General features: G+C 39.3%; 1 protein-coding gene across 8 annotated transcripts in view; it reads left to right on the plus strand.

The window, feature by feature from the left end:
* PTPRE (protein tyrosine phosphatase receptor type E) overlaps nucleotides 1-14,301 on the plus strand; it is a 131,086-nt gene that overhangs the window by 90,426 nt on the left and 26,359 nt on the right. For 6 of the 8 annotated variants that reach the window (XM_077350105.1, XM_077350104.1, XM_077350106.1 and 3 more), the window contains 4 exons: nucleotides 5,541-5,643; nucleotides 5,955-6,028; nucleotides 9,413-9,549; nucleotides 13,813-13,903. In XM_077350105.1, the coding sequence (XP_077206220.1) occupies nucleotides 5,541-5,643; nucleotides 5,955-6,028; nucleotides 9,413-9,549; nucleotides 13,813-13,903 (405 nt within the window). Of the gene's footprint in view, nucleotides 1-5,540; nucleotides 5,644-5,734; nucleotides 5,859-5,954; nucleotides 6,029-9,412; nucleotides 9,550-13,812; nucleotides 13,904-14,301 lie in introns of those variants that run through there. The other 2 variants (XM_077350112.1, XM_077350111.1) reach the window with 1 other exon arrangement.

Genomic DNA, 14,301 nt, shown 5'->3' on the forward strand with positions numbered 1-14,301 from the left:
AACCTGGTCCAGAATTTTCTCTTGAGGAAACTTACATGTACTGAAAGCTACAATGTACCTTTCCCCAAAAGAGCTAATAGTTATTTCCAGGTCAGTGTTGGCGTTCGTACTCCAAGTAATATTGCTTTTCAACATCCCAATACATGCCCACAGAAGAGAAGATGGGGGAGAAATCAAATTATTTCTGACATGTGGCTTTGTCTTCTCAAAGACAGATACAGAATATCTTGTATACCATAATTTCAATGAGACTACCTCATTGATCCTTTACTACTTCCTTGTGTTCTCCGAAGTGGGTCTGCTTTGTTTGAATGCCTACAATTATTGAATGCTATTTTTAATCAAAAACTTTCTGCTCAGCCCCAATGCTAGCTGATGTATCGTTTGGACAAAAAAAACATGTAATACACAAGAGAGCTGAAAATGTGAACTCTTCTAAAATGGCTAAATATAAACAGTATCACAAATTGTTACAATATCTTATAATTGAACTGCTTAGAATTACCATCTCATTCTCCTGAGCAGGAAAGCTATCATTTTACTCTTTTATTGTGTTCTTTGTTAAGACAATAAAGTTGTTATCTTAAGTATCTGTCCCCCAACCCCTCTGTAATTTACCTCTGAAATAGGGATACCAGTCCCCAGGTGGGTCCTGGGGATCCCTGGGTTTTACAGTTCATCTCCAGGAGAAAGGTATCAGTTCCCATCAAGAAAATGGCTGTTTTGGAGGGTAGACTCATACACCATTGTGGGTCTTCCCCACTCCAAATCCTGCCCGCTCCTAGCTTCACCCTTGAAGTCTTCAGGTATTTCCAAACCCAGAGCTTGCAATTATACTCTGAAATTATTCTGAACAGGGTCCAGAGATGAAACTTCAAACATCTACTGGAACCCATGTCCAGCAATTACATGTGTGGGGAGACTTATACAAAAACATGGGTGTTCCTTTGGGGACATTAAACTATGTGGAATAATATGCAGGATTCATTGATTAATGTGATAGCTAGATTTCAATGTAACTCCTGAACCTAGAAGAAAAATGTGTATGTATATGTTATCTTGGTATTACATATCCTGACCTCAAACATCTGTGTTTTTTTTTCTTTCTCTTTCTCTGCTTTCAGTTCTGCCATTAGAGAACAATTCTGTGCCCCTGGAACAGTTTGTTTAGATCTCAGCTCAGGGCAAATGCTGCATTTTTAAAATCTGTTTCAGTCCACCTAAAACTTCTTTATTTTGTGGCTATTCCATTCATGAATATCTTTACAGAAAAGAAAGAAAGAGCTTTGGATGGGGCGTGGGTGTAGGAAACTCCATTTGCCAAGGCTGTTTTATCTTGAAATCAGGAAGTAGATGAGGCAGTGTCATCCTTAAAGATCTTGTGAGACAGGATATGTATCAACAATAGGGTTTCCCAGTCTTTTTGTATGTGGGTACCCTTTAATTGAACAACAGTAATTTAAAAAATTTAAAAACCTAGTGTAATCTTGGGTAATATTAATACTACTTCTTAGTATTATTCCATGTGGTTTCCTGTGCCCTTTTGGTATAAGACAATGCTGCATTTTTCAGTTTAGCTTTGTATTAACTTTCTATTATATTCATTCACTGATGCCACACACAAACATATCTTGCAATTCAATGTGCATTTTAACTGTTAATTAATTCAGGAACCCAAGCCATGCATTTAAAAATGGAAATTATGTCAACTGGCCACTCTTCCCAGCCACATGTCAGCAGAAGTGACATCGCCACCCATGTTAACAGGCAGGCTTGAGGATGACTGGAGGGGCAGAGGTAGGAGGCAGTTTAAAGTGGGTTTTAGTGTGCAGGCTCCACCCCCGCCCCCTCCAGGCACAGAAATCGTGAGAGAACTTACTTATGCTCGGGAGGCAGGAAGGAAGAGCAATGGAAGTATCTGGTTCCCTGGTTTGTGGCCAAGGCTGCGGACCGCTCTGGAGCTCCTGTGGACCCCTGGGTCTCCATAGACCCCTGGTTGAGAATCCCTGGTCCAACCAATTAGTTGCTTGATATAAATCTATGGTTACAAACATCTTTATCTTCTAACCTAAGATCCTATTTCATCCAATTCCAGTTACTCCATAAGCCATTCCTCTGAACCCCTTTAGATTCCTCTTCTACGTAAGTGCGTAATTAAATAAAAGCCAATATAATATGCAGTGATTTTAGGGGGACAGCCAGAATTGGGAGGGGGGAACGGGATTTTATACAGTTCTTTGTGATGGCCAAAGGAGAAAAATTGTTATATTGCTCATATATTGCTTAGGATAAAATCCCAGCTCCTATATTTTTTGTCCCAGTCCGTTAAGAAATGGACACGCAGCAAATAGGAATTAAACTTAGCATTAAGGAGCTGGTTGGTGGCTATAGACACAAAGGTCTCCTGAATATATCCCTGAGATCTCTGTATCTCATGCAGATATCATCATAATATAAATAAAGTTGCTTTGTCAAGAGTCGCTGTTTTTATGTTTTGTATTTTTTTTGTGGCTTAGGGGATTTTCGGTGATGATGTTGAGTACTTGATGGATGTTAAGAACCACTGGGTTACAGTGTTGGACTAGAATTGAGAAGACTTGGTTTTGAAGATGGCCATAACATTCACTGGGAAATCATGGGCTTGTCATCCATCTTCAGCTGAACTTACCACAGAATTTTTGTGCGAACATGGAGGGAGGGGAAATAATGTATGCTGTTTAAAGCACCTGCATAATGTCCTATCATTAATGGCCTTGCTGAAATCTTGCAGACTGAGGGCTGTGACGTTTATTGACTCAGTTCATCTCATGTTCTTGTTGTTGTTTTGATATCAAGTTGTAGCTGATTTATGGCAATCTGCTGGGATTTTCAAGTCAAGAGACATTCATAGGGGGTTTGCCTTTGCCTGTCTCTGTTAATATCCCAGGTATTCCTTGGTGGTTTCCCATCCAAATACTGACCAGGGCTGACCTTACTCACCTTCCAGGATCTGACAATGTTGGACTTGCCTGGGCTATTCCGGTCAGGGTGACATCACCTAGGAAATACCATTTCATATATGTACAGTCCCTTTTGCCACTTGTAAAGAGTCTCACTACATTAGATATATATGTTACCCACCACGAGCCTATGGGGAGTGGCGGGAAATAAATCTAACAACAACAACAGCAACAACAATAATAATGTCCCCGTATTTGGACAGGGGATTTAAAATTGAGAGAGAAAAACTCTGATTTTTAAAAAATGTGAAGAAAAGCATATACTCTTAATTGAAGTACCAGGAAATGGTTTGGATGCCTGATCAAAAATATAAATGTGTAGGAGGGGGTTTTGTACCACCTCTCTAATTGTCTCTTCTTCATCATCATATCATATAAAAAAGTTTTTGAATTGCACTCCAGAAGTCATATAATTTCTGATCTTCATTCCATAAATTAAATTTATTCTTCCTTTAAGAAATTAAAATTAATTATTTCAGATGATTTGTTTATCACATGGTGGGTATAGTATAGCTACAAGATCCAAGGATTGTCTGGCAGCCAGACGAGGAATGTTTGGAGGTGGGTTGCCATTTCCTGCCTCTGTGTCATGACCCCTAGTGTTCCTTGGAGGAACTACCACCCAAAGCCTTGGAGGTTCCCCATCCGAATACCAACCAGGGACAGCCCTGTTTAACCACTGAGACATATTGGGCTTAAATGGCTAATGCTCCAAATGGTCCACATGTAGGGGCTCCCAAAGAGGGTGCCCCCATCACTAGATGTGGACCCCTTGGACCAATCATTTTAAATTTGGAGGGGAGTCAGGGAAGAGCCTCCTGGAGCTACCCTGAAAGTTTGGAGGCTGTACCTCAACCCCCCCAGGCCCCAGGAAAGGTGGGAATGCCAACATTTACATTATAGTATATGGCACCATTGACTTCCATGGGCACTGAAGTGGCCAATTCTGGCCCTTCATGCACAAGCCTACTTGTGATTCCATAAAGAATGGCATTCAAAAGCACTATGCATCTATTATTCTATGAATAGGCACTGCAACGGAGAAGTATGATTTTTAAAAAGATTAGTGGGCATCATAGGATCTTTAAACTGCATCAGAATATGGAGGAAGGGGACTGGTTGCCTGAATTGATTGACAGCTGGAAGTGCGATGCGTATAAGGTGCGTTGCTCTCTTCTGCCTGTTCCAGCAGTAGGTGAGGAGGGTAAGACATGCAAAAAGAAGGCAGGCAAAAGCGAGACAGCAAAAAAGTGAGGAGAGCTGGGGGGCATGATATAATGTCACATTCTGCCATTCTGCAGGCGTGACGCTATTTTTACAAATGTGCGGAAATGCCCTTAGTGTTGAAAAATGTGTTGTTTAACTAAATATATTCAGTTGAGTAATTTTTTGAGTGGACTGAATGGTCCTCTGGCTCCCTTTTTGATGGTCATGTATACTTAGAATGCTAACTTAGAGCCTGCTTTGGGCTCCTGAGCTTGTGAGTTTCTGGCCCAAAGCCCAAGTCTCGTGACACCATTTAACATTTTGCATGCGTCTGTTCTGGAAGGCCCATATATATGTTTCTTTTTATACTTACCTGACATCCTTTTCAGTATTGTTGTGAAAACCAAGTTAAAAATATCTGTTATGTTATGTCTGTATACTCCTTTATCTTCTATATCTCATGGGGCATCATTTCTCTCTTCCCCCCTCCTATGTACCTAGTTGATATTTTTTCCTCAACATTATTACTCACAATACTTTAAATGGCTAATGTCAACAGTCATTTGTCTTCGGTGTTCATGGATACGTCTCTTAATTTGAATTTTGTGTTTATGACCTTCACCATCATTCATTGGGAGAAAAATACAACATTATTCAGAACTTAGTCATCTGGAAATGTCATCTGAATTGTGTTATTGATTTAAAATGAGGGACATAGACACTTTTTATATCATCTAGCCACTATTATGGTCCCCAGTATTCTCCAGGGCCAGTTGATGGTCACATTTGACCCAGAAGTGATATCTCCTCCAGCTAATGCTTTGAGAACCTGCTCCCAATACCCCTGTGATCAAAACTATAGATATTGGGGGTTTTCTAAAGCATATCCTGAGGGTAAACACAACTTCCTGGTCAGATACAGCTTTTTCCTCCCACTACAAACATAAGTGGTGGCAAGAATGTGAGAATGGCAATGGGGGATTGCCTGCTGGGAGCAGGCACTTGTTAAACCAGTGGTACATTAGAGGAAGAGTTAGTATCTGTGTATTATGGTTATGGGGTTTTGGTTAATGGAGGAGAAAGCTGTCAAGATTTTCATTTTCTAATATGTTCATTAAAAGTATTTACTCAAGTAATCTTGAGTATATTAAGATCTTCTTAAGATTTGGTGGTACCAGAAAATTCTTACTTTAAGGAAATATTTAAAGTTTCATAAGACTAATTTTATGTACGTTTGCATTTGTATCTATTAATGGCCAGTGTTGAATTTTATTAAGTGGTTAATTATATATTGTTATATTACAAGCATTTAAAATGTTTATCTGTAATTCATAGGTCCTCCAGAAGATACTGATCCATCACAGCATCTATTGACTTCAATGCTGATCCTGATACTGGTGTTTATAATTTTAATTCTTTTAGCTGGCTATTTCTTCAGGTAGGCATTAATCAAGCTCTCAGCCTAGAACTAGTTGAGTCTTGTTTTCATGTGATCTAACAAGGAAATGAAAGCATGTATTACAGGCAGTTGTGGTAGCTGTAGACTCATACTTTAGTTAGAGCTGCAAGAGGATGTTGCTTAGTTTCCCTCTATACTAAACAAGTATTTTGCGATCAGAAGATGTTAAAAAAAACTTTCTCCAGAGTTTCATGGTTTGTGAAGTATTCCTGCAGATTAGTACTTATATTAACTGATTTATTCATATCAATCTACTTTTTATTCTAAATATATATCCCATGTTTGTTAAGGTTCAGGAAACACAGAAAAGCAGTTGTGAACTCCAGTGATAAAAAAATGCCAAACGGAATCTTAGAAGAACAAGGTAATTATAAACTTCATTTGCTTCATACTGAATGTTTTCAAAATACTTGTTAAAAATGTATTTAAGAAATGTGTTCTACCATAAAACCTGTTTCAATATTCTGTGATGATTTGTTGCTTAGATCTTTAAGTGGTCATTTGTTTAGGATTTTCCAGGGGAAAATGAATATTTGACTTTTGCTTTAAATAAAGACTGAGTGTTAGTCTGGTAATTTCACATGTGTATATAAATAATATATTTAAGGCATACACAGTGAATGGCACTAACAGTTACTGATAAGCTGAAATTGGCTACTGCAGTATATTACATGGTGGTTAATCTGAATTTTTCTGTGTAATGTGTGAAACAGCCTTGTTAAAACAAGTAGTAATATAAAACAGCCCATTAAAATAGCGGTGCTTAAGAATCTTTTATTTTAAGCACATTTTATTGGTATAGTGAAATAGTATTGATAGTAATATTTAGCATTTATGTATTAGAATTCAAGTGTTCAAAGTACTTTGTATATTATCTCAGTAATCATTACAAATAGTCCTATAGGGGAGATGAGGTGTTGAAACTGAAAGAAAAAGGCTTATCTCAGGTTACCAAGAGCCCATGTCCAAGGACAACTCAGTTTACGCACTCTTATCGACTAGCACCAACTTATATATATATATGTTTATATGCATACTTGTATAGTCTTCAATACTGTATCTTGTTTCTGCTTGTGCTCCTCTTCATCCATTATGGAGGTAGTCCACTTTTCAGATTCTTGAAAGACATGTGTCTTGGTTGAGCAGAAGTGCCTAAAGCTGCATGTCCTTCAGAGCCAGGCACATCTTCCAAAGCAGACAAAGACCGTTTATGCATGGGGAGCCTCTCTGCCCCAGCAGGAGCACAAATCGGGGGCAGATGAGGTGCACCAGGCCAAATGCTCCCCCATGTGAATGCAGGAAGAGGTGGGGCAACCTGCCATGACTAAAACTCCAGCCTGCAGCCCGGCATGAAACCTCCAGTGCATAAACGGTCAAAGACAGGCAAGCAGAATGAGGGCATAGGATCCTAGCTGTCATGAATAGCAGTGGTCCCCAACCTTTTTATCACCGGGGACCAGTCAACGCTTGACAATTTTACTGAGGCCTGCGGGGAGGTAGTCTTTTGCCAAGGGACACCAACGCTGCCTGAGCCCCTGCTCCGCTTGCTTTCTCACCGGCGACCCTGACTTCCCAACGCCCACTGGGGGGCACTGCCAGCAGCAGCTGTGCAGTGCCATGCCGAGGGGGAGCCCCAGCCATGGCGGTCGCTGGAGAGCACCAAAGGTGAGCCAGCGCCAGAGTGGCAGGGCAGCCCCCGAGCCAGCAGCCGGGGAGGAGGAGCCAGGGGTTGGGGACCACTGAAGTACAGAACAGCACATATTAACCAATATCAAGTCACGTAGATAGTAAAATGGTATCTTGCATAAACAGTAATGAGGCAAAACCAGGAAACAAGTTGTGAGAAATGAATTGCGCACTTCATCCTTTTAAAAGGTTTCTCTCCAATGGGACCCAAAGTGGCTTACATTGTTCTCCTCTTCTCCTTTTTGCCCTCACAGCAACCCTGTGAGGTAGGTTAGGCTATATAGCATTCTCAGGAGGAATCCCAACTAGCTACTGAACTTTAGCAAGGTTGCTGTATTATGGACCTTCTAACCCATCATGTGACTTGGGACATTTGACTTGATTGACTTCAGTTTTAAAAACACAAGCTGAATTCTGTCTTCTATAGCAGCTGTTGCATTCTGGTCCAGCATTATAAGTTGATGAAAGGTTCAGTCAGTCTGCTTTACTTGGACGTAGTAAAAATGAACTGATGCCATGCTGGCACCCTGCTTAACACAGTAGGACAATCAAAATACTGCCTTAGGAATATGAGCTGTCTTCGTGCAGCCCTTAGAGCATAATCCACCACCACCACCTATCTCTAGTCAATAGTTACGTAGTTCCTTGACAGTCATTAAACCAAAATTCTCTATGATTAAGGCTAATAATGGCTTACCCTTGACCTAAACAAACTTTTAAAGTATAATTAAGTAGAGAAGCAAAGGGGATTTGCTCCAGGAAGGGGCTGAACATTCCCAAAGCTGGCTTCACACATGCTAACCATAGTTCCCAGGGAAACAGCATTATGTCTGCTCTGAACCTTTAGCATCATCTAGATCACCTCTCTAAAGAGCAATGGGAATAGGTTTCATTCTCTTGTTATCAGTGCTCATCAATGTATAATTTTGCTTATTTCAGTATTTTAATTCAAGTTAAAGAATGATGTTGTACAGACCAAGTTTTAAGCCATGTGCCCTTGTGCATGTCCTATTCGTAAGGTAGCCTTTAATGTTGCCCGTTTTGATGAATTCATGTTTTAATATCTGAACTTTCTGTTCTGTTTGGGGATGATTATGATTAATGTTACCAATATACAGAGTGCTTCTATAATACTTCATTTCTCCCTAGAGGTAATAGGAAATTGATAAGGAATGTTTCTCTTTAATCTATTTTAAGATCAGGTACCTCATTTCATATCAGAAGGAAGAAACAACATCACAAATGTTGCTTTTTTCTGCTAGATGTAAATGAAAACCTAGTAGATGTATCATGTGTTGTTTCTAAAACATCCAAACTGGGTAAAAGATACTATAATGACAGTTTTAGTCCTTGACAATTGTTATAACTGGTATCTTTCTCACATGAAGACTGATGTGCCTGCATTTTTGCAAGTTTACATTGTTTCTAGGACTTTCCTCACTGACCTTATGCAACCCTTGTTTTCTTTCTTAGCACATTCCTAATGGCCTAACTTTCTCCCTGACATCTAATATATTATTTAGAGGAGCATTCATTTATGTGAATCATGTTTGCAGTTGCAAGTGGTGCAATTGGTTACCATCTTATTGAGGATTGGGCCTTAAAAGCATGGAGACCTACCAGTTTCAATTTATCTCTTTGCTAAATTTGTTACCACAATGCCTGACCTTTTAATTGTGTTTCTTAGGTCATCTAAAATATCTCCTTAACCTGAGTCAAGATGTGCATGAAAGTCAAACTTAGTAATGAAGTTGGTTCTTACCATGAAACTCATGAGTATTTATGCTGCTAAAATAAGTCTTAATGCCAGTGTTCATTGGGTTTCTAGTATGTTAGGCCCATTTGGCCATGTTGGATCACAACCCAGAATCTGTGGTTGTGCTCCCACTTTTTCCACTTCTGTAGGCTGTGTTGAATTACTTTTACTGATTTTCTTGCACTGACCTTATTCAATTGACCAGCAATGTTTTTGAGCATCCAAAGCAAAACTCTTTGTTCTAAATTTACCATGCTATAAACAATTTGAAATGCATATACTATTGTTGCTGTCCTATTTTGACAGAGCAGCAAAGAGTAATGCTTCTTGGGAGATCTCCCTCTGGCACAAAGAAGTATTTTCCAATTCCAGTGGAGCACCTGGAAGAGGAAATACGGATAAGAGCAGCTGACGATGGGAAGTTATTTCGGGAGGAATTCAATGTAAGTCTGGATATTTTTGTTTTTTCAATGAAAATGAAAGCGTAAATGCAGCTAAGCGTGGAAGTGCACAATATGTTTTTAAGAAGTCGGTTTGAGGTTCCTCTAACTCATGTTTTTCCTGGAGCCACGGAGAAGCTGTGAGGAACTTACTCCTCCAGTTTCTACAGGGTCTAGTCTGGCTGGAGATCTCAGCACTGGGGGAGGAAGAACCTTCTCTCTCACCCCCCCCATTCCTTTGTCCAAGTTGAGACTGTAGAGGATGTTGTTTGCGTTACTGCAGGGTTGAGCATTCACTGAATACTACTTTTTTGGGGGGAGGGGAGGGACGCAATTTGTAAAATAAAAGTATCACGTAGTTTCATCCTAATTTATATTCTAGGAAGAACTTTTATAGCCACAAATGTTTATGAAGTATTCATACACAACATTTGACCTTTATTTTAGCACACAGTATGGATCTTTACGGGGCATAACTAGTTCTTTGTAACAGCCTTTGATTATCTTTCTCTGAACTGGGGCAATGGATAGAGTATCATCAAGCTCTGTTCACAATGAGGCCTCACCTGGCCCCAAAGGTACTCCTTGTCATAAGCTTCAAAAGCTCACTTTGTTTCCTCATCAGTTTGTCCTCTGAGATGGACAAACATATGTAGTACATGCTCCATAATTATGCTGTATCTGGGTTTTTCTAGGAGTTTGCTTTTGGGTTCCAAGCAACATCACTTTGGAGACCCAAGTATGGTGGTCTCATGCCTATTTTTTAAATGATAGCTACTCAACTGCTGCTCCAGGCTGTCTTCACTCATAGTCCTGTATCTCCAGCACACAGTGAGCTCCATATTTGATGCAGCATTAATAATGGAAGGATCTGACTTTCCACAATAATGCTGAGAAAGGGGGAAAGTAGCTGAAATTTCAGAGGCCGGTTATCTTAAGATGGTGGTTTTCATATTGTCCCTCCTGAAGAATTGTATATCTTATGCAGAATGCGGAATGCTGTGACACTCTGTTCTACCTGCCAGCACTTCCACACTCCAAGACAGAAATTCTACCCAACCAAAATTTATGTCATAGTTCTAAGAACCCCTGCAAAATGTCTAGTCTTAAGGGAAAGGAAGGGAGGCCTGGATTGTCACCAAGAAGTTCAGACTAGTAGCTAATAAGCTGTATGGAGAGTGAAATCATCATCACTTTAGCACATACCAACCTCCACTCTGCTTCTTGGATAGCGCGTTAGCATGTAGGTATGTACTGCAGGCAGATGAGTCTGGCTTGTGGTCACATTGCACATTCTTATGTGGCTTTGCAGTGCCTTGCCCGCAGTATGTATAGGAATGAGAAGTGACAGAGCTGGTGTGTCTCCTCCTGACCTTCCTCCTTACAAAGACGTGTACCGACAGTTTTGAGGAAGAAGTATGGGCAGTACTTAAAACCTTTCAAGTTGCACTTAGGTTATGTTGCTGCCCAGGATCTTCTGCCAAGCATGTTTGTTACCCCTTACTAATATTCCCTGAAGTGCTGTTTTTATTGGCTTTAAAGTGTTTTTTAATAATTATTGTCCTTACGTCACTTAGAAAGGGGAGCTTCTTCTTTGCTTCCGGCTCCTTTGTGGTCGCAAAGATGGTTTGCTTAGTATGTTGTCCACTGAGCTGAGCTGCAGAAAGCAACCAGCCATGTTGTCTAGCTCTCTGTGATCAAGTGTACTTAGGCAACCGTTCTGTCCACTTTATTCTCCTGTTCAGTTCTTCAGAATGTTCATAGCACAAAGAGTAGTGGAGGAGCTGCCCCATTTTAAATCGGAGTTAATCTAAATTAAAAAAGAAGAGTAAAAGCAAATGGCAATTAAACTGTCTCAAATATGGGTTATGTTCTCCCAGGCTATAATATAGTGTGAAGTGAGATCTGTAATTGGCACTACTGCATGTCAGCAATTTGTATTGTGATTATATGGTGGAAATGTGTCATAACTTAAATGTTTATCACAGGGCATCTATTAATTAAAAGCAGAAAAATTAATTAATTTTGACCTCATGACCTGGAAAAATGTGGATCTACCAAGTGAAACTTAACATTTCAGAGTAATATTTTTTCCTTTTTTTTAGTGTAGTTTTAAGGGCCTGCAGCCTTTCCGGGTCCTGGAGAGAGGGGAAGGCTGTCCGCAGAGTTTTTCCACTCCACCCCGCTAATCTAGTGCCTGTTGTATTCCTAAATGCAATGGGCTTGGCCCCTAGTAACTAAATAAGCAAATACAGCAGATGTAATTGGTTTGTCCATATGTATGCAGAGTATTTCTCACTTTTAGGTGTACAGTGCTATACAGATACCCAGCACAAGAAAAATTATTCTCAGAAGCATGATTCCATGTCCTTTTTTTTCTATGGTAGGCTATCAAAATTATGCTGTGGTTTATAAGCATTTTGATGGTCAAATAAAAAGTTATGTATTTGGTATAAACTTTGAAGAGAGTGGTAAACAACTCCCTCCGAAACACAGGTGAAAACTGAGTTTTCAATTATAGTAGCTTGTAAAAGGGACACGCCAAGAATCTACATTGAGAGTTTCTTAATCACAAAACTGGCATTTTGGTTTTGTTTTTGGTTTTTAAATCCTTCCTATAGATGAGAAACAGCTGAAAATACATAGTGTTACTCCTAAAGGAGATGATTTAAAATAACAACTCTGGAATAAGACTGTTACTAAAATGGGAGTAGGTGTCCTCTGGAGAATTGCTCTGCTATTGTTAATGAAGTGCAATTATTGGGTTCCTTTTTCTCCTACACCCATTTTTCTCCAGTGTCACAGTGATTAATAGATCCCATGATTCTAAAGAGTCAAGAAGGTGTCAGATCAGCTGACAGTGGAGGAGAGTTGGGTATACAGTCTTGTCTTGATCTCTGGATGACCAAAGACCAAAAAGAATTTTGACAGTATGTCTGAAAGTGCTAACCTTACAATTTACATATGTAAATCCTTCATGAGACAGCTACCGTTTCATTTCATAATCAGCTTTTCTGGGGAAATCTCTGAAACAGGAACAAGTCTAACAGTTAAGTCCTAAGCAGAGTTGCATTCTTCTAACCCCATTAGCTACAATAGGTTTAACTCTGTTTAGGATTGCACTGTGAACTCCCTTAGCTCACTTTTTTCGTGGTTTTTTCCCCCCAGACAGAATGTACATTTTCCACTTTTACACAATCCGTTTGATAAATAAGCAGATAGCCGTGTCAAGTGTGGTAGAGTTGTTAAAATGGTTCAAACATTTTTGCATTTTTTATATTTCAAGAGAAATCAGGGCCAGACTTTTAAAAGTTCATTACAATAATATGCACTGTTCCCTTTAATTTAAAACAAAAGAAAAGTTGCAAGTTTGTGAGGAAACGGAGGTAAAACAAACTTGTACAGTAAAGCTGCAAAACATAAATATCTTATTCATGTTGTGGCAACAAAAAGCAACATGCTGGATGACTTCCTTTATCACCCATAAACCATGCTTAATCCCACCTGCTTTGTTTGCACTGTGGTTTTAAAAGGAAATTCCATTCAGTAGTGTCCCTGAGTTATGACAAGAGTGTTGTGGCATCTTAAAGTCTGACAAACATATTATGGCATAACCTTTTGTAAGCCAGGGTTCCACCTCATTGGATAAATGGCCTGTACTTCATGAAATATTGTTCCACAGTACATTCGTTAGTCTTTAAGGTGCTATTAGGCTCTTAACCAGCTTTTTTCAACTTTTTTACCATATGTGAGCTAACTGTTGTAGTGGTATGGGTTTTTCAAATGATAGTAACTTTGCCTAAAACTAAGTTTTGCCCTGGAATTGCATCTTTACTCTTTTTTTTCCTTTAAACTCCATCATTATTTAGCATTCTTGCATCAGACTTGACCTCTATAATTTTTTCTTTTGAATTTTCACTGCTAGGATTTCTGGGTCTATGTTCACCACTTAAGCAACGTTTATCCTTCAGTTCTTAGTAGGCTCACTGAATTGTCAAAGGAGTCTTGTTGAGATTGGTGTTTCACTAATAAATATAAACAATTTGTGAAAGAATATAATCTAAGTTTGCTTCACACTTAGAATTCAGAACTTAGAACTTTTCTGGTCTGATACTTTCATTCCATTGTGAGATGGATATGAGAAATATTAAATTGTGATACAGATAACCTTATTCTGTTGGCTATAAAGTTAATTAAACCATCAGACTTGGTTATACTTTTTTATACAATGTCGTTTTTAACTTATCAAGCTTACTTTCTCTGTAGTCATTACCACCTGGATACATGCAAGGAACCCTTGAGATGGCAAATAAAGAGGAAAACAGAGAAAAAAACAGATATCCCAACATATTACCTTGTAAGTTTTGAGTCATTTATGGTTTTAATTGTCTGGCATATGTTTGGAAGCATTAAATTCTGAATTCTCCAGTAACTGGTATTTGAACTCAATGACTGCTGCTAGTTATCAAGTCACTAAAAATAATGGTTAAGAAAAATTTCACTCAACATCAAAGCCATGTAACATGCAGCAGTTCTCCCTGGTGTAAACTCTACAGCAGGGGCAGTCAACCTGTGGTCCTCCAGATGCCAATGGACTACAATTCCCATGAGCCTCTGCAAGTGTTTGCTGGCAGGGGCTCATGGGAATTGTAGTCCATGAACATCTGGAGGACCACAGGTTGACTACCCCTGCTCTACAGGATCATGGAAACAGTGTGAAGGAAGGGAATGCTTGTGTTGTCTTTGACTTGAGGT

This window comes from Paroedura picta, chromosome 8 (genome assembly GCF_049243985.1).
Source record: "Paroedura picta isolate Pp20150507F chromosome 8, Ppicta_v3.0, whole genome shotgun sequence".
Lineage (NCBI taxonomy): Eukaryota > Metazoa > Chordata > Lepidosauria > Squamata > Gekkonidae > Paroedura > Paroedura picta.